Source organism: Malaclemys terrapin, chromosome 4 (genome assembly GCF_027887155.1).
Source record: "Malaclemys terrapin pileata isolate rMalTer1 chromosome 4, rMalTer1.hap1, whole genome shotgun sequence".
NCBI classification, from domain to species: Eukaryota; Metazoa; Chordata; order Testudines; family Emydidae; genus Malaclemys; species Malaclemys terrapin.
In genome coordinates this window covers 96,118,647-96,139,972 of record NC_071508.1, presented here as the reverse complement: position 1 = coordinate 96,139,972, position 21,326 = coordinate 96,118,647, and the positions used below count along the sequence as shown (strand labels likewise).

Sequence of the window (21,326 nt, the reverse complement as noted above, 5' to 3'; positions counted from 1 at the left end):
TCCTGAAAAATCAATAAGAAATAGAACAAAAGAACATTACTGACCTCAAGTCCTACTAAATTTAGTTAGGTCAGGAAAAGTGTGCAGTAGCTTTAACAGAAGTTTAAATTCAGAGGGTAATATAACTGAAGAATTCAGAATCTAAGGATAAATAAGGGCAGAGCAAAGACACAGCCAAGAGTAATTTAACTCAAAGGTACAGAATCTCAACCCTATAAATAAAACCTTACTGATAAGGATTTCCGCTAAGAAGATTAAATCTCAGGGACAGTATGATCAGTGCAATGTGAAACTCTTCATAGAGGCCCAGAAATGGATATGGTTACGTTAGTCCAGATATAGACAGGGGTACTTTATTTATAAAATATAAAAGGTCCCCTGTCCTAAGAAGCTTCATCTTGTAAGTCTCTGATCCAGAGGAACACGTAAGCTTTCGCTTAACTTTAAGCACATGAACAGTCCTGTTGATGTCAATTAGACTTCTCATATGCTTAAAGTAAAGCATATGCTTAAGTGCTTTGCTGGGTTGGGGCTGAAAGGCAGAATATAGTTTTCCCCTTTTACTACAGAGTAGCCTATTTTCTTTAACTTGCAAAATGCTTAAGAACACTAGCACAAAGACAGTTTGAAACGTTTTTAACTTGCACAAGACAAAATAAATCTTAAAGATGATGAAAAGATATAAATTGAAGTAGAGATCCTTTTGGAGAATCCTGTCCCTTTTTCAAATTACATAAAAAATTATGTTGAGCACTATTAAGGTTGCAAAGTCAAGAACTCAAAAGTCAGGGAATGCAAGAATTAAGGCTGTCTGTCCAACTTTAATTTTGGTCCCCTTGTGCTTGTTTAAATACATGGTCGGATACTGTTTTTCCCACAGAATCCCTGCCTTGCTCATTGTACAGGATGGATGGTGCTCTGTGAATGAGCAGCTATTCAGTATTTTGTTTTATCCTCATTGTTCAATGTGTAGCCCCAGGCCTTATTTAGTGCACAGTATTCAAACCTTGCTCTGAAGACAGAATTAATAATATCCTCATGACATTTTCTATGTCTTGTCACTATAGTATCTGATTTCTTCACTAACATTAAATAATTTATGTTCACAACACTCCTGGGAGATGAGGGTGTGATGGGTTTGGTCACAGAAACTCCCTCAAGACTGTCACTAGATGTGCTGGGATACCACTGAGAACAAACCCCACTTCCAGAAAAGACTTCCTTCCACTCCTGTCTTGCTGAGCTAGACAAACCAGTCGGCTCCACCACAGACCAAGAGGATGGGCCTCGCCCCCCTGCAGTTCACAGAAACTAAGATTCACTTAGCCCAGGGGCTTCTCAGTTAACAGTCTTTCTGGGAGCCTAAACCCCGAATAAATCCATTTTACTCTGTATAAAACTTATACACGGTAAACTCATAAGTTGTCCGCCCTCTAGAACAGTGATAGAGATATGCACAGCTGTTTGCTCCCCTAGGTATTAATTACTTACTCTGGGTTCAATAATAAACAAAAGTGATTTTATTAAGAATAAAAAGTAGGATTTAAATGGTTTCAAGTAATAACAGACAGAACAAAGTAAGTTACTAAATAAAATAAACCAAAATATGCAATGCTAACTTAATACACTAAGGATCTAGTTACAAATACTAACTTTTCACCCTAGATGTTATCTCAGGTACAATCCTTTTCAGACCAACAATGTAGTTTATGGCCTGGGTCCAGCAATCCCTCATACCCCTGTAGTTACAGTTCTTTGTTCCAGTCATCCAGGCCATCTCTTGAGCCAGCTGAAGACAAAATGGAGAGGCTTCCAGGGCCTTTTATATTCTCTCTCTTGTGGATGGAAACCCCTTTGTTCTTCTGTGCAAAATCACAGCAACAAGATGGAGTTTGTAGCCACTTGGGCAAGTCATGTCCATGAATGATTCAGCTTTTTGCAGGCCAACGCCATTGTTTACATGTTAGTTGGAACACTTCCAGGAAAGCTCAGATGTGGATTGGCATCTCCCAAAGTCCATTGTAGCTAAATACTCCCAAACACTTCAAATATAAGCATAGAGCCAATGCTTATAACTTCAGATATAAAAATTATACATGCATACAAATAGGATGAATATATTCAGTAGATTATAACTTTTGCAAAGAAATGTCACATGACATATCTAGCATAAAGTATATTCCAATTATGTTATATTTACACTTATAAGCATATTTCCATAAACATATAGAGGGCAACGTCAGAGGGATAGTCATATTCCCATTTTACAGATGAGGGGCAGAGGTACAAATTACTATAAATTTAAATTATTTTGGGTTCCAAACTTGAAACAACTGCTACCTGATTTTTCAGAATACTTAGCATTATATGCCACTTTCAAAGCACAATTCCCATTAATTTCCATTGCAGTTGTGAGTGCTCAGCACTTTTACAGATTAGACCCCAGCATCTCAACTTGGACACCCAGAAAACGAAGAACACACAGTTAGTGGCCACCTATGAAAAATCTAGTTTAAGTAGTTTGCCTAGCATGACATAGAAACTTTGTGTCAGAGGCAGGGATGCACTCCAGTTCTCCAGGGCAACAATCAACTATATTAACCATGAGATTGTCCTTTCTCTTCTTGCAATCCCTTGCCGAATTCACAACCCACCTTCCAACTTTTTTGACAAATGAGGCAAGGGTGTTACAGAGAAATGCCTTCTTTACTACACAACCCTAATTTATCCCCAGAGCAGGTCCACCCTGTGCCGTGAATGAGACATGGTTCCTGTGGAAAAAATAGTATGTCATCATGTAATCAAAGATTGTGTCATAATACATGACTTGACTTTTACTATGAGTGCTTCACTTTGCAACCTTAATAATGTTCTATTGGTGTAGTTGTGTGTGTATAGTTTCCTATTTTTAAAAAAACTAAACTGAAAAAAACTCAGAAATTTCATCCCATGATACTCCATGGGCTGGAACCTTAAGATCCACTGCACACATCTCTGCCACTTGACCTAATGGGGAACTGAAAGCAGCAGTAGGTTGTCATCCTCTGTGTCGACTAGCACTAGAGGGGGATGAAACAAACATTGTCAGTGGGTTTTACTGATATTGTCTCTCCTGACATCAGAGAAATGCTGAAACTCCAGAATCTTGGGTTACTTTCCAGACTCTGGAGGGAAGTGTGCACTACTGGGCACAGACTCTTCTACCTGTCCCCACCCTCAAGCTTTACCCTTTCTGCTTTGTCCCCTCTAACCTACCCCTGTTCCAATCCTCTCTCTTCGCCTGGCTCCTTATCCAGGTCCCATTCTTCTTTACCCAGTTCCAGTCTTTATTCCTCAGGCTTTTCGTCCCAGTCTGAGTTTTGTTGCCCAGCCAGTCACAGTTCTTCCCTCCCTGTCTCCACCTCTCACTGACTCCCAGTCACAGGCTCATTCTCTGGGCTTTTCATCCCATCTACACACACACCCTCGCACCTCCTCTCCTTTTTCCTAGTGTCTTTGCCAAGCTTCACTCAGTTTTCTCCCGCACCCCAGCTCCTTGTCAGATCTGCCTCTCCTCCATCTCTGCCCGCATCCCCGCACTGGTTTCGAGTCCAAGTGTCCTTGTCCAGCCAGTCTCATTCTCCCCCTCCACCGTGGTTCTTGTCTGATCTCAATGTTGTCCCCCACAGCCAACTGACTCCCAGTCATTTCTCCCTGTCCACCCCCATCCCCAGTTTCTTTCACTGGTGTTCAGTCCCAGTCTCTCCCTGACTCTGTCCTATTCTGCTTGTCCAACCAGTTCCAGCCTCCTTTGCCCCTTCACAGTTCCCTATTGCAGACTCCACTCCCAGTCCTAGCCACCCCTTCTCCACCAGTGAGTCCAAGTGTTCTTGCCAGCCATTTCCAACAGGGCCAGCTCCAGGCACCAGTTTCTCAAGCAGGTGCTTGGGGCGGCCGCTCCGGAGAGGGGCGGCAGGTTCAGGTATTCGGCGGCAATTCGGCGGACGGTCCCTCACTCCACCTGGGAGTGAAGGACCTCCTGTCAAATTGCCGTCGCAGATCGCGATCGCGGCTTTTTTTAGATCGCGATCGCGGCTTTTTTTGTTTTGTTTTGGCTGCTTGGGGCGGCCAAAACCCTGGAGCCGGCCCTGTTCCAATCACAATTTCTCTTGCCCCCATCTCCAGTCCCAGCCTCACTAGATTCCTAGTCCCATCCTAGTCTTTTTCCTCCCCACTTTGTCCATCTTTTGTCCCCTCTGCATTCAAATCACTCCCTGGATGCCAGCAGATGGGTCAAGAGCACAAGAGAGACAGGCTCCCTGCTCTCTGTTCCAGTGTGTGGCCCCAGCCCAGCCCAGGGCAGCTGGAAGCAGTCATTACAAGGAAAGTCTGGCTTTGCCCCTGTATCCCTGGGCTGGAGAATGCTCGGCTACTCTGAGGTGATGTGTGCACAGTCTGGTCAATACACGGGGCTGTGAGGAGATGGAGCATGCTGAGTTATTTTGTGGGGAGGGTGCATGCACAGTCTGGTCAGCACTAAGGGCAGTGAGAAGTTTGATCATACCCATTGCAGATGAATCTTCTGCGATTTTAACTGCTAATGTCAAAGAAGTATTTACTGAGCATGTGCAAACTGATTTTTCAGAGATTTATAACTTGGCCAAATTTGGTTGAATTTTCATCCCTGCCAATTTTCAAATCCCTGTTCCAAAATCTGGGATTAGATTTATTCAAAGCAAAGGTCACCAGAATTTTTTTACATGGGCAAAATAACATATTTTCCCTTAACCTCATTCTCAGAAATGGCTGGAACTGTTTTGTCTGAAATTTTTGTCTTCGCAAAAAAAAAAAAAAAAAAAAAAAAAAACCAGCCTGAGACAGACACCCAGCATAGAAAATTGCAGCCTGAACTATTCAAGTTTGGCAAAATTATAAGCAACTGAAAACAGGGTCTAATAATGGGAAGGGTTAGGCAACCCTATTAATAGGTAGTGCTGCCACCCCTGTCTATATTACTGTGGTCCCTAGAAAAGGGACCTACTGAAAAATTCATTCCTGGAAAGCAGTTGCACAGTCAGCACTTATGAAGACTAAAACCCCAAAACAAAATTGAGTTTGGAAGCCCAGAAGGTGAAATTCTGCCCTTGGAGGAGTTGCATATTTGAAATGGAGGGACAATTTGGCTGCCTAGGAGTTATCCTCTGAATGAAATATTCCGAAAGAGTACTTCCAAAATATTAGTCATAAACCTCAGGCATGAATTATTTTTGTGCTGATTTATTTCTAGTGCAGAGAATAAACTTTTATTTTGTTTATTATTGTCTCTGGTTTCTCCTAGAGCATTCCACAGTGGTATTAGAGACATATAGGCTCCCAACCATTCTCCATCTCTGGCAATTTTTAAACAAAGATTGATTGAACTGGAGCAGTTCTATGGCCTGTGTTGTATAGGCAGTGAGGCTAGATTATCAAAATGGTCCCTTCTGGCCTTGGTCCCTTCTGGCTACAGCACTGTAGCTGTGCCACTCTAGTGCTGTAGTGTAAATGCATCCCACATCGATGGAAGGGGTTTTCTGTCTATGTATGTAATCCACCTCACTGATGGGTGGAATTCTTCCGTCGATCTAGCTGCGTCTACAGTGGGGATTAGGACAACCTAACTATGTCAAACAGATTTTTTCAGTCCCAAGCAATGTAGCTAGGTTGACCCAAATTTTACGCGTAGACCCAACCCTATTACTCTATGAACCAAACAGTGTCTTGTTATGTAGACACTTTCAAAACCCTAGCGCTAAGGAAATTGCTATTCTTTATTGATTTTTTTCTACTAAAAATTTTATTTATAGCATTGAAAATGATCTCCTTCTGCAGTGCCAGTTTTGGCATGTGAAGATCCAGAATCTTGTTCTAGAACCTTTAGTGAAAAGTAGAGAATGGTCTAAATAAGAAAGTACACAGAAGAAAAAGATTTTGAAATATCTTTAACCCAGTGCATGATGTTTTGATGGTGAGCCAGTGTACCCACTCAGCTGCAAAGATGATCAGGGCAGATTACGTGAATGTAAAGTCGGTGTAGCTATTTTAAACAAAACACCTAAAGCTTACATCAGAAATACTCAACTTCTCTTTAGTTGTAATGAGTGATTTGCATGCAGTATATAAAGCACATGATCATTTAGGCCATGAACCAGCTTCCAGTACAGTCAGAGGTTCTTTCTAGAGTTGAATGAACCCTCTGCACTCTGAGGGAACAATGATTCATGGTAGACATAAAGAGAAGCTACATTAGCACTTAGAAAGTTTGAGTGCCACTTCACTTCATTCTAAAGTTAGCAACACAAACACAACCACTTAGTCACATACCGTAATAATATTTATGTAGAGTTAACTCTTATTGTAAACATCACTTGTTTTTATTTTCAGAGCAAATTGGCTCAAGAAACCAGATGCAGATTCTGATGAACTCTTCCAAATGGTAGCTGAGGTTTTTATCTTATGGTGTAAATCACATGTAAGATACTATTTCTCATTTCTTATCTTTCAGTGTTTTGTATATATAACTGTGGCACACACAATCTTCATGACTTCAACTTTAGTGATTTTTGTTTTAGAACTTTAAGAGAGAAGAACAAAATTTTGTGATTCAGAATGAAATCAACAATTTGGCATTTTTAACAGGAGACAGCAAGAGCAAGATGTCTAAAGTAAGTTAATAAAAATGTTAAGATCAATTAAACCGGAATCATATTTTTCACTTTGTTTTATATTTAGTCAGAATAGCTCTGAAAATATAACCAAATTACTGCTTCTCTGCTGATAGAGCACACAAAAATGCAGTTGCTTTTTTATGATAAATATGAAGAAACGTTTCTGCACTGAAATAGTTATACTTATCACATTTTATGATTAAATGTTTGCTGAATAAGCATGCAAGAAACCAATTAAATACATTTGCACAAAGCATTAGAAAGATTAAATGTACAAAAGAATGTTTATCTTAAAAGCAGCAATGTGGTCTTTAGTGTATTACAAATTCAATATTGTGTGAAAGTTATGCAAGGAAACATTTATAGCCTGGTTTCTCTCCCCTGAAATCAGTAGGTATTTTGCCATTTACTGTAAACCGAGCAGGATGGGCTCATCCTCTGCATATATCTGTTTTGTATATATTGCTTTATTGCTTATTACTGACCACATTCATCTCTATTTTATTAATTTTTGTAACATGCCCAGATACCAAGGTGATGCCTGCAAAATATATTTTGATATATATGTGATGGAGAAAATGTATGGCTTAAAGGTTTCATTGGCATGAGCTGAGGATGGTCACAGTATTCAACAGCAAGCCCATAAGTGAATTTCACAGGTTAATTCCAGACTAGTGTTGATGGAAACCTTCATATCACAAAACACCACACCGTATTTTATATATGTCACAGATTTACAGATAACCACTTTTAAAATGTTCTAGAGAGGTTTTAAAATATATATGTGGGCTTGTGATGCTTTTGCAGGGTGCTCAGAAGCATAAGCCATTGTGTTTACCCCTCTGTCTCAGCAAGAGACAGCTTTGGTGGAGATTAGATTGTGTGTCAGCGCCCTGCCACACCAGTCTAGCTGCCTCAACATCAAATTCCTTGAGACTATGCCAGTCTCAACCTTGCCTTGCAGGTAACATTCAGTGAATTCCAGTTCCCAAATCCCCTGAAAGAGCATTCCTTTGCAGTATCTAGCCGCTATCACTGGACACTCACAGAAATTACCAATGTCGCTGCCTCCATGCACACACCAGCGTGTTAGTTTAGCTGAGGACACACACTTTAATACACAGAATTAAGGTGATTGTATGGTCAACGCAAAAATACGTTTATTAAATACAGAAAAGATATTTAAGAGATGGCAAAAGCAAGGGTAATAGAAATAGAAAGTGGTTAGAAATAAAAACAAAAATAAAACACACTTTCTAGTGTCTAAAATTTAACAGATTACAATGCTGGTCTCAGGCAATTTCTCACATAGTCAGTTCTCATTGTCCTCAATCCACATGGCTAGGGAATCCACCTTTTATAGATTCAGAGAGTGCTTGTAGAGGCAAGGGGTAACACACGGTGACTTATAGTTCTGAGTGCTCTGAGAGTGTCTTGGGACTATTTTTAATATCTTTCCACATGGACTCATAGTAACTAAGGTAGTCTAACGTCAGAGGACACAGAGACAGAAAGTAAATTACCATGTAATTTCTTTCTTAAACATAAAAATGTCAAATTTAAAATGCAGCATTTTGGGACCTACTAGGACTAAAACTAAATTGAGTCCTCCAATGAAAAGTTTGGACTGTCAAGATATCAGACTTCATACTTGTTCCTGATTAAAAAGTGCCCATCCTTGGCCTCAGACCAGTATCATTTGGAGAGGAAATTCTACATTCGGAGGAAAGAATGAAACATTTTTGTAGGAAGCTGATTTCTGTTTGTCTGTTTATTAAAAAGCAGCTACTTGAAGCCACTTAAGGGATTTGAAATGTTAGTATAATCCTGTATGGGAAGATGAATTAGTGGACACAGTGTAGGTGAGGTAGGAAGAAGTGCATAGTAAATGCAGTTTATCACACTGTTCAGCAATTTATCACATGGCTATCACCATATATATGTGAGGGGAAAGTGTGTGGATGGATAGATCACACACACACTATATACATATTAGAAATAAGATGAGGAGTCAATAATAGGGGCTGAATTCACTCCAGATTAGGTTTAGAGTTGGATTTGGGGCTTTGTTTTAAAGCCAAATTAAGGCTCTAGTATAGTTTTGGGGTTGCCAAAGTGCTTTAAACTGTTCCTGTGATATTTTATCCCAAAAGACTGAAATTATATGAAATGTCTTCTATCTAGAATAGGGGAAATGTCATAAGAACTGTTGTTCTCAGGGAATTTCAGCCACATCTGAATTGCAAAACAGAAAATATATACTACCTGTTGCTGGCTCCAGTCCAGGATCAAAATCATAGGAATTCAAAACCAAATAAATAGCCACACAGAATGAGTAGAGTTTGGATTTGGGATTAAAGTTTTGCCCATCTCTCATTTGTTACTTTTATATAAAATATGTATAATTTATATGTAAATTTGTACATGTGCTCAGATGTATAAATGTGTGTATATATAGGTGTGACAGTGAATCTTTCTATCCAAAAGTATAAGTAGATATGCGAGTATAGTGTTTCAGTGGGTTGAGAATGGTTATTGCAAATGTCTGAATGTAAATAATGGTTTATACTGTTCATGGTTAAATATTTTATTTATATGGTGCCATATCTGCAGGAGTGATTGCAGAGCAATTCATTCGTGTAGGTAGGCATTTGTTTTGTGATGAGTAAAATATGATGTGATACAGGTGCAGCACCATTTTAAGTGTTTTTAACACATCATTCAGGAGAGGTGGAAATGAACAATGATTCTTAACACACTTTGTATGTATTCAGTACTATTACTAAAATAAGTGAACATTGTAATAGGAAACTGAAGTAAATGTTTTAAATGTGGAAAAATTATAAATTCCATCAGTTTTTAAATTGTGTTGGTTGGTTATAAGATTTGTCATTTTCTTGTTGTTGATAACTAAACAGTAGAGTAAATTGTGACAGGACTTCCTTTTCATAATGCTGCTCATTTTAACATTCACCGTAATGTAAACAGTATTTTGATATCAAGGAGCTCAAAACTTTCCACTTCCTTATTGTGTCATCATTCATCATATTGTGTTTAGTGCTGGAATTTAGATCTACTGTTTATTAATCGTAACGTATAAATAAGTGCATATGTACATAGAGTAAATATTATTAATATAAGTGTTAGATATATTGGCCCAAATTGTCTCCTGTGATGTGACTGGTTCATACCATGCTATTGGCAGATGCTGGACTTAATGTCAGTGCAGCTGGTAAATGAGTATCCTCTGTTGGTATGGAGCTAGTGTAGACGTTCCTACACCAGCTCACTTCCTGACTGTTGATGTACAGGACAGGGCTGGGGTAAGAATGGGTGTGGCTGGGGTTTCTCTGTGCCTCAGAGATCTTCCACCTGCTGCTTTGGCACCTTAAACTATTACTAACCAGTGCAAGATGGAGCAGCCCTCATGCTCCTCAATTATTCCAGGGCTTGGCCTGCTGCACAATCAATAAGCAGGGGAGCACAAAAGTGGCTTAATTCTCCTTCCTTCCATTTCTGAACTCTATTCTGTACTTCTTAAATGAAGCCAGAGTTCTGGGCAATTATCTATAATATATGTGATAATACTTATGTATAATGTATATTTATATAAAATAGAAAAAATTGGCAGGGGAGATTTATTTATATAAATATATATATTTATATATTATATATATATAAATAATAATCTTTTTACTGTCTGAAGGAAAAAAGACTATGTCATAGATAAAGTTTTAATATCTACAATTTCTACCAGATGGCTATACTATAACCCAAAAGTTGATAGAGTATCCACCGTATATTTAGACTATGCAGTACTTGTTTGTTAATCTTTATTAAGATAAATGTATTTAAACCTGAGCAAGTTTTTTAATTTTTCTTTTCTGAAAAAATGGCAGCAGATTGCTCGGAGGGGAATGGTAAGTTAGAGAATATTCAGTGAGAGAGAGACTGGTTACTTGGACTGCATTGAAATAACAGATTTGTGGCAGAGAAAGTGTTAAATATTAAACTTATTCCACTCCACTAATGTTTTATTTTTCCAATCCTTCTTAGACTTGTTGATAATGTAGCAGATTTTATAAAGATATAAGTTTTCCATATTATGTTTTACACATGATCTATATAAATTCCCACACATACACCTGTGCATGTATGTAATATATGCATATGTGTATAGTATGGATAGAAGCAAATTTGCAAGCTGTGGTGCCTAAAGTTATGTTTCTAAGTCCATATATAGATACCTTAGTAAGTAGCTTAATTTTCAAGGTTGCTAAGTACCTGCAGCTCCTACTGAGGTCATATCTGATGGGCCCACATTATAAAACTTGCATCTTGATTTTTAAAAAGTGTTTTGATAGGTCCTTTGTAGAGGTCTGAGGCAGGTTTGTATTATTATGCACCCCTAAATTTCAGGAGTGGCTGGATCCAAATTTTTTGTTCGGTTCTATTTCTATTTGTACACACTGTTTAGAAATCTTATATTTAGTCTTGAATTTCATGCTATTTAGTGCTTCATCTCCTTGAATCTACTCAGCTTCCAAGACTATGTTTCCATGAATTAGTACGTTGTTTGGCAGTGTGAAATAAATCATGAGTAGACTACTGTCATAGTCATCCTTATTGAATGAAATAGGATTAACCTCACTGGTTCACTTACCATTTATTATATGTCTACTATGCCAAGTCTGCAAAGCGCATAAAGGCCTTATTCGGGTAAAATTCCTGACCTGAAAGGGTTAAAGATTTAATATGCTGTAGTTGTTCAGAGTTGTAGAAATGATAATGTTTCCCACTATTACATATGTAAGGGGAAAAGACATGTAGAATCATAGCTAAACCTCAGTCCGGGCCCAAAATGAGAGACTCTGTGCTTCTTTAAAGTGTCACAAGAAAACATAGATAACCAAAAATAATTGAGGGAGGAAGCTTAAAATAATGTGAAGTACTTTTCTTAAACCTGGACAAAGTTTTCTATTACATTATTTTCACATGCTAAGGAACACTCCTCAGTTGACTGTTGATTAAATTAGTTTGTTGATGGGTGTTTAATACTAATTATGAATAGTTGATATTTGTTATGTTAATTTTGCATAGCATCCTGATATGACTTTGGGCAACAAATAATTTCCTCTATGAAAAAAATCCTGGTGTCAATTTTTATGCTTAAACAGAGATTTTAAAAGACTAAATGTATATGTAAGAGAGGGAAGTTTGAATCTAAAATGAATGCTATTTCTCATTATGAGGTACATGTAATCAGACGTGGATTCACCCCTGCAGCACCTCCTGCTGGTCCTCCAGGGAATTAGCTCACCAGCCTCTGGTGCCCCCTCTGCAGGCCGGTGATCCGCCTGTCATTGGCCCCTGTGTCCCTCCCAGACCCTGGTGCCCTTGGCTTAGGTGCTGCCCCCCTGGCAGTACCCCACTTTCTCTCTGGGTCTCCCCACCCAGGGGAACCTCCACTCCTTATCCCAATGTTGCCTCAGTCGGGGCTACTGCCAGTCACCACCTACCCCCCACGCCCTGGGGCAGACTGCAGCCAATCATCACCGGCAACAAGGGGTTTGGACTGTCTGCCTTCACCCACCCTCAGGCTGCCCTTCTGCAACCCCAATACCTATATGGCCTAGGACCAGGCCCTGCAGCCTGGGGAGTTGCTGGCCTAGGGCTTCCCAGCCCCCAAGGCCTTTCCCCAGCCCTGCCTCACTCTAGGTCCCCGGGTGAGCTCCCTGCAGCCTGGCCTGTCTCTCTCTCCTGTCAGAGAGAGACTGCTCTGCTCTAGCTACTCTGGCCTTCTTATAAGGCTAAGTGGCTCAGTTTGGGGCATGGCCCCAGCTGCAGCCAATTCCCCAATCAGCCAGGGTTTTGCTACTTTTTACCCAGCCCCAGCCCTCTGCAGGGCTTTTCCAACCCCTTCAGGGCTGAAGCGGGCATTCACCCTGCTACAGTACAATTCAGAGATATGAGGCATGACTTTTGCACTCTGTAACACTGTATAAGAAATTGGAATTTCTTGTTATAAAATAAGAATACTACTTTAATAAATAAAATGCTATATCTGGTTGCATATTTACTGTGAGGTTTGTTTTCCACTTTTATCATAAGAATAATTTTGTTACGACCAAGTTTTGATTTAATAATAATAATAATTAATAATAAAAGGGAAATTATACTGCTGATGATTGAAATATTCTTCACTGTTGGAGTGTCCAGAGTCCCAAGTCATTCCTCCTATATTAAATTAGGGAAACCAAGAATTTAGAATATGGATGGTGTGATTTATTGGATGTATCCACATCTGATACAGCAGTTACTGGAACTATTCAGTATGCCATGTGTTTGAGAAATAGCAACTGACAAATGTAAAAGATAGATTATGTGGTAGGAATTAAAATGAGTAATAAATCATTACTTCACTAAGACCACCTTAACTATACACTCATAGATTCGTGTTGTTCTAGCTACAAATTTGTTTTAGTTACTTTTCTGATGCTGTAGACTGTTTATTACTAACTTGTAAAACTTTCATCATTTCATCTGTTTTACTTACTTTTTCCTTGTATTTTTCTTTCACACAGGCCATGCAAGTAAAGGTACAGGTCAAAATGCATGATGTGTCTTTATGTTTTTGTTTTAGAGATGGCCAGGCTCTAAGCATTCTTTCGATTGATCATAGCAGTGGCGTCACAAAGTGAAGGCACAGTCTCCACTCCTGATAAATGTCCTTATTGCAAAACTGGCTATATTTGATTAGACCACCAGATTTTCTCCCCTTAACAGGACCAGATGCTCCTTTGATGTAAAAATTTAGTCCATTACACTACTTATTAATTTTTAAGGTCTACATTCTACTTCTGCTGCCTTCTGCCTTCTGTTACCTTGTTTAATATGTTGAATCACCCATCAGGAGAGCACTTCCTAAGTATACCCAAAGGAAACATATCATGTTTGGTTTGTGACTTTCTAAGTCGAATATAAGGGTAAAATATTGTACCAGAGTAATCTCCATTGCACTCCCTACCCATGATGCTTAGCAGGATTGCATGAAATGTAGTAAATTCAGTCCTCCCAAAAATTTTTTAAAAACACACCTTCTTGTTGTGTGGCTGGGTGGGTGCTTGGACCATACCCACTTTTTCCCTACCTATTCTATTCAGAGATTCCCTATTCCCCAGTTAGCTATGCTTAGTTCATTTTCCTTTCCATTTTTCAAATGACATTTCTGAAGTGAAATTGTAGTTTATACTATCTGACCTCAGGCTGGAGCTCCTAGGCACTAATAATACAGATAATAAATAAATATATAACAATAAACATAATAATAATACTGTCAGACCTTGCCAAGTAAATAGGTGTGTGCTTTATCAGCACTGGTATGAGAGGCCTCCAGGGAAAAAAAGTCCTGGCCAGTTTTGGCAGTTATATTCTGCCTACACTAATTCCCTTTGCATCATAATTATATTTGCAGTTCTTCCAATTCTGTTGGCCAGACCTTCTCCCATTGACATCTACGGACTTGTTTCCATTAGCATCATCAGGCTTAAGGCATTAAGTTTATTGTCCACGTGTGCTGCTAAACAACTGGTGTATTTCACCCCAGAAGTGACAGAAAAAATTTCCTTTTATCGTTGCAAACAATTTGGACATACTATACCCAGTTTGTCATGTCTCACACATATCTAGTGAAGACATTGTTTTATTTATGTAGATATCTATCACTATAGAGGGAGGCATTGTTTTGTTGTCACCAATATTTGAAATTTCTCTGCCTAGTTCTACTTGCATATTTACCAGCAGGAATTAGTGTTTCCTGCAGTACCACTTTAGGAAGGCAGAAGTCTGGTGGCAAAGGCAGAATGAGTCACCTCTTCACCATTTTCAAATGTATTGATTTTAAGTGCATTTGTTACTCTCACACACCTTCCAGCCTCAATTACAATTGAAAATAAAGAAACTTTGATGGGAAAAATATCCCTCCCAAGAATAGAGATGAGAAAAAAAGTATGGCTTCCTCTTTTTAAGCTGCCTCCCATATTTAAGAGGCATAGTGACGCCACTGGGTCCCAGTGATACATTGTGGCATTTGTTTGTCTGCTATCAAAGTAGAGTACAAATAATGTCATTGTAAATGTAGTGCCATTACATCAATGCTACTATAGAAAACTTTTTCTAAGGCACTTCCAAAAGCAAAGTTTTAAGGCAAAATAATCTCTTGCAGCTGCTAGTTCCTTAAGAAAGGCTACCACATCCACTTTGTGTACCCTCTGAATTGCTAAATACTTCGCCTAAGTAATGCTGCCTACATATACAGTGGTCTCCATTTGAAAGACAGCATTTGGCCAAAATTTACTACAGAGTGGAATATAGATTACAACCATTTTCCTCTATTCTTATAGTAGATGCTATCTATGGTAACTATGTGATAATGACTGGCAAATGATGTATTTTAATGGCCTCTACTGTATCCTTACATGTAACTGTACAGTATAATATGAACACAAAAGGCATTAGCATTTCATTTACGGAGGGAAGAGGATGTGGAGGGTTAAATGCAAGCATCTGCTCTTTGTAGTTTTTCATATGCTGAAGGTCCAATTTTGAGCTCTAATCTCCGGCAAAATTCCCCTTGAGTTCAATGTGAGTTTAGTCTAAATTTGGAACTCAGGATTGGGCCATTTATGTTGTGCTGGTGGTTGTCATTGTTTACCATAAGTTAATTAACTGTATGGGTCTGTTTTATGATAAACAATGCTATTGCTAAGAGCTTTGATTTGCTATCTTAAATCCAAAGAAGAAATGCTTTTTAAATATTTTATTTTAAATAAAGTTTCACATTGTTTAATATGGTTAGACAGATCAAATGTTATTCTATTGTGTTCACTTCTCTTTCCTAGGACAACCTTTCTCTAGTACCTTCGGTGACCAAAGCTGCTGATGGTTTAGTTTGATGTCATTACAGAATTGCTTACACTACAACCCAGCCAGCACAGTCCGGTTTTACAGCTACACCACTTCCTTATTGTTCGGTGGAATTGAATTCTATGCCTTTTAGATTTTAATCTTTATCAGGCAGCAGCAATGCAGATTAGCCCTTAATAAAAACTTAAGCAACGGGAATTGAACTGTCTCTTTAAAAATGCAAACAAGCAGTCTATTATAATTATGAATCAGTTTTTAATTACATGTGCCTGTCTGATTCAAGATGTGTATAAGACCCAGATGTTATAGTTAAATGTATGCACATACATACAAAACTAGGTTAGTATTATGAAAATAATGAGTATTACGATCACATTATTGCATAGCAAGAAGTTGTTTTTTTACATTTTCCACATAAACCATACAGTTCACTTTTATTTTACTGCTTCTAACTACACCGCTACCTCAATATAACGCCACCCGATATAACACGAATTTGGATATAACGCGGTAAAGCAGTGCTCCAGGGAGGCGGGGCTGCGCACTCCGGTGGATCAAAGCAAGTTCAATATAATGCGGTTTCACCTATAACGTGGTAAGACTTTTTGGCTCCCGAGGACAGCGTTATATCGAGGTAGAGGTGTATTCAAAATATAGCTACATCAATTACTATAGTCTGGTTGGACCATGAACAGTGAGGAATCATTTTGTGTGTAAGGAAAGAATACCTGTGTGTAATCAGTTATCTACGGATCTTTTACTTGTAGTCTGGAGGACAAGACCAAGAGCGAAAGAAATTGAAGCGTAGAGGGGATTTGTATTCAATACAGACATCCTTGATTGTAGCTGCACTTAAAAAGATGCTTCCTATTGGTTTGAATATGTGCACTCCTGGAGATCAAGAGCTGATTTCTTTGGCTAAGATTAGATACAGTCATGTAAGTCTAAATTTTACAATAATTTTCAAAATAGTAAAATTGAACTTTAGAAACCAAACTCTGAAACATAAATGCCTAAATATTTGTTGCAAATTAACTATGTCAGTGTGTGATAGAGTAATTATACCTGCAAAATACACATTTGCAGGGCATAAAATGTGTGAAGGCATACAAACAATTTCCAATTTTCCCACACAGTTTCTCCTAACCTTCTACATATGTGTACTTTTAGGACTAAATCCGGAGAGATCTTTAGCAGACTCTTAACTCTCCTCAGGATCTGGTCTATGGTTTATGGCCACGATTTAAATAGTTCTTTCTTTGGACATTGACCCCAAATATTCTTCCCAACAATTTGTGTAATTAAAAAAAAATGTGTTATGTTGCAGTATCTGAATTAATATCTGTTCTATATTCTGGATTTATCTCATACAAAAGTTTTGATAAGATAAATCTCAAACAGAAATAAAACACATTTATGTCTTTTCCACAGAGGGACACAGACGAAGAAGTCAAAGAACATTTACGTAACAATTTACATTTGCAGGAAAAGGTAATATGAAAAAAAAACTTTTTAAAATGAAATATAATTGGTGTAGGCTAACATCCTTAAATATGGGTTTTGGACTTGCATGTCATGTTTACTCCTATTTCCATAATGAAAATTTTAAAAATCATTTCTGTCCAATTTTTTTCCACCAAATCACTTTTTTTCCAGCTTTGCTTGGCTTTTAGGATTCAATAAGTTCTATAAAACACAACATGTTTGAAGAAAATCATTTTGTTAGATTTAAAGCTATAATTGTTTAAAATCATCTCATTTTTGGTGTTAATGAAAACAAAATTGTTTCAATTTTTAACCTGACTCTCCTCTGCCCCACCCCAAATTATCTTTCTTTGAATACGTTTCCACTTTATATTGAACTATTGTCCTTAATTTTAACCAGATTATTCATTTTTTTATCTAAAGCCTTAGATTAAGTTAAATAGTTTAGACTTTTTAAAAGCTTAGTAAAGTTTGCACTGCTTAAGTAACTTAATATTTACATTGGTTTAAACACTTTCCCTGAAAGAGGTCATGGGCAAGGATGGTACCAAAACAGGGTCTCAACTATTACACAAATCCTCATAATTAGGTTCTGGGCCAAAAGCTGTTGAAGTTAATGAGAATCTTTCAGTTGACTTCATTGGGCTCTGGATCAGGCCCTGGATACAAAACCCAGGTTGTGTCACAAAATTTTGCTCTAAAAACGAAATTTTCATTTTCTAAATCAGTGACAACCTACATTTTCAAAAGTGACTAGTGATTTCATGTACTACAAGTAAGAAACTTTAAAAGAACAAGTGCTTAGCACTTGGGAATTACCAGGCCCCTTTAAGGTATCTCAAATTGGGCACCCAAAATCACTTTTAAAAATGTAGGCCAGTATTTCTAGCTGTATTGTTTCAAAGAAAACATTCTACATGAAAGTGTAAACTGATGCAGTTATGTTTGCTTGTCTGTAAACAGCCTGAAAGAGTAGCTTTGAGAGTCATAAAGTTTAAGGCCAGAAGGGACCATCAGATTATCTTGTCTGACCTCCTGTGTATCACAGGCCACCAACACTATTTAGCATCAGCCCACTAACCCCAACAACCAAAATTAGACTGAAGTATTACAGCCCACCAGAGATTAGACTATGGTTTGTCACAGGCAGAGAATAGGAGGGACTAAGTGTGCATAAGAACATGAGAATGGTCATACTGGGTCAGACCAACGGTCCATCTAGCCGAGGGCCCTGTCTTCTGACAATGGCTGCTGCCTGATGCTTCCAAGGGAGTGAACAGGACAAGGCAGTTTAGCAAGTGATCCACGCCCTGTCATCCAGTCCCAGCTTCTGGCAGTCAGAGGTTTAGGGACACCCAGAGCATGGAGTTGCATCCCTGCCCATCTTGGCTAATAGCCATTGATAGACCTATTCTCCATGAATCTATCTAATTCTTTTTTTGAATCCAGTTATACCTTTGGCCTTCACAACATCCACTGGCAATGAGTTTCACAGATTGACTGTGTGTTGTGTGAAGTACTACCTTATGTTTTTAAACCACCTGCCTAGTGATTTCATTGGGTAACCCCTGGTTCTTGTGTTATGTGAAGGAGTAAATTCACATTCTCCACACCATTCATGATTTATAGACCTCTATCATATACCCCCTCAGTTGTCTCTTGTCCGAGTTGAACAGTCCCAAGACCCCTGGAATGGCAGGGAAATGATTAAATGAAATATATCCAGGATATCCTGCACCCACATGCAGAGGAAAGCGAAAAACACCCAGTTCACTGCCAATCTGACCTTGGAGAAAATACCTTACCAACCCCATCTATGGCAATCAGACACTGAGCATGTAAGCAAGAACCAGACCGTCAAGCACCTGAGAGAGATAATGCTTGGGGCCACGTCAGAGACTTGGCCCTCCCTGTCTAATGTCCTATCTCCAGCTGGCTGAAACTCTGAGGTATGAGTTTTTAGGGACATAAGCCGGAAGTGAGCACTAGGCATAGGCATTGACTCCGTGGGTGCTCCAGGGCTGGTGGACCCACGGAAAAAATTTAGCGGGTGCTTAGCACCCACCAGCACCCAAGCTCCCCACTCCTGCCCCCCTAGCATCTCCCACCCATTGGCAGCTCCACTGATCAGCCCCTCCTTCTCCCTTCCAGCACCTCACGCCTGCTGTGGATCAGCTGTTCCACAGTGGGGAGGGGGAGGAGCGGGGACAGGGCACGCTCAGGGGAGGGGGCAGAACTGGGTGGGAAGAGGCGGGGTGGGGGGCAAGAGGGTCTTGGGGGAACGGGTGGAGTGGGGGTGGGCCCTGGGGCGGAGCAGGGATGGGAAGAGCTGGGATCACTCCCCCAATTCTTAAGTATAGGCATGACATTAGCTATTCTCCAGTCATATTGCACTATCCCCAAATAAATAGATGTATTAAAAATCCTTGCTAACAGACTTGTAATCATACATGCCAATTCTTTCAGCATTCTGGATGGAAATTATCCAGTCCCCCTGATTTGAGCTCATTAAGTTTTTCTTCCACCTCAGATGTGGTAATTTCCATTTCCACACACGTTTCCATCATCCGTCCTGCCTTCATGCACATGTTCCTTGTTATCCTTTGTGAAAACTGAGATAAAGTATTCACTTAGTTTTTGGGCCATATCTAGATTATCTTTAATTTCCTTCCCATACACACTGCATAGCAGCCCAGTCTCATCCTTCCTTATTCTCTTTTTATTTATATAACTAAAAAAACCCTCTTATTATTTATTTTAATTTCCTTGGTAAGAACTAATTCAACTTGATTTTTATCAATTCTCACTTTATTCCTACATTTTTCAACTTCCAAGATTTAGGGTTGGGGTTTTTTTGTTGATCAACCCCTTTTTCCATTGCCTATAAGCTCTCTGCTTACTCCTAATAACTTTTTTGGGGTGGTCATTCGTCCAGCTGGGACTGGAGGCTTTCCCTACAATTTTTTTCCTTGCTTGGGATGCAAAATTCAGATAGTTTGTGTATAGCTGAAATGAAGAAATTCCAAGCATTTACATTTAAGTCTTTGAGCTTTTCAGTCCAATTGACTCCTTTAACTAATTCCCTTAATTTCCTAAAGTCTAGGCCTTTTGAAATCAAAAATCATAGTTGACTGTCTGGTTTTGATTATACTTCCATTTAATTTAAACTGAATCATCTCATAATCACTCAATCCAAGGTTATTTCCTACAACCAGCTTTGCCCTGATGTCCTCTCTACTCACTAAAACTAAGGGCAGGTCTACACTAACCCCCCAATTCGAACTAAGGTACGCAACTTCAGTTACATGAATAACGTAGCTGAAGTTCGAAGTACCTTAGTTCGAACCTACCTCGGTCCAGACGCGGCAGGCAGGCTCCCCCGTCGACTTTGCGGTACTCCTCTCTCCGAGCTGGAGTACCGCAGTCGACGGCGATCACTTCGGGGTTCGACTTATCTCGTCCAGACAAGACGCAATAAGTCGAACCCAGAAGTTCGATTTGCTTGCCGCCAAACTACCGGGTAGTGTAGACCTACCCTTAGTCTAAAATTGCATCACCTCTTCTTGGTTTGATGACAGTGTGATGAAAAAAGTTGTCATCTATCTATCCAAGAATATCTGGGCCATACCAGTATTAGTATTATTTATTCTCCAATCTATATCTGGGAAGCTAGAATCTCCCATTATGACATAATTCCTTATAATATTTATCTCTCTAATAATATTAAAGAGATCACTATCCATATCTTAGTCTGACCCTGGAGATCTATAGCAGACCCTTATGCAATCCCAATAGAACTTTTACTCCACAATCCCAAAATGCCTCCCACACCTCCCCAAGCACAAAAGCCCCAGTTGTGCCCTACTGACCTGCTGAAACCCCAGCTTCCCCATGGCAGCTTGTGCAGTGCAGTTCTGCATTGTCAAAACAAAAATCTGTGAAATACTGAAAAGTAAAAAATATAAGTGCAATGTAAAATACATTTATTTTAATATCAAAATAGACAGCACACAGTTCACACTACTATGGGTATTGTTCTTTTTCATACATAATTCTATAGCACCTTGCATATTTTTTATTTTCATGAAGACACCACAAAATTCCCAGAATGCTTTTCACCAGCAACCACCAGAAACCGTGGAGCCTTGTTACAGAATTTAAGTCCAGCTGTCCTAGTAGTTTGTGGACCTTTGTGCCATGTTTACAGATAATGGAGAAAAATGGGAAGTC

At 39.1% G+C, this 21,326-nt stretch overlaps 1 protein-coding gene across 17 annotated transcripts in view; it reads left to right on the top strand.

Moving 5' to 3' along the window:
* RYR3 (ryanodine receptor 3) overlaps nt 1-21,326 on the top strand; it is a 551,551-nt gene that overhangs the window by 435,978 nt on the left and 94,247 nt on the right. For 8 of the 17 annotated variants that reach the window (XM_054027212.1, XM_054027211.1, XM_054027210.1 and 5 more), the window contains 5 exons: nt 6,403-6,490; nt 6,591-6,683; nt 13,271-13,285; nt 16,379-16,549; nt 17,043-17,102. In XM_054027212.1, coding sequence (XP_053883187.1) covers nt 6,403-6,490; nt 6,591-6,683; nt 13,271-13,285; nt 16,379-16,549; nt 17,043-17,102 — 427 coding nt within the window. Of the gene's footprint in view, nt 1-6,402; nt 6,491-6,590; nt 6,684-10,588; nt 10,607-13,270; nt 13,286-16,378; nt 16,550-17,042; nt 17,103-21,326 lie in introns of all 17 variants that reach the window. The other 9 variants (XM_054027214.1, XM_054027213.1, XM_054027216.1 and 6 more) reach the window with 2 other exon arrangements.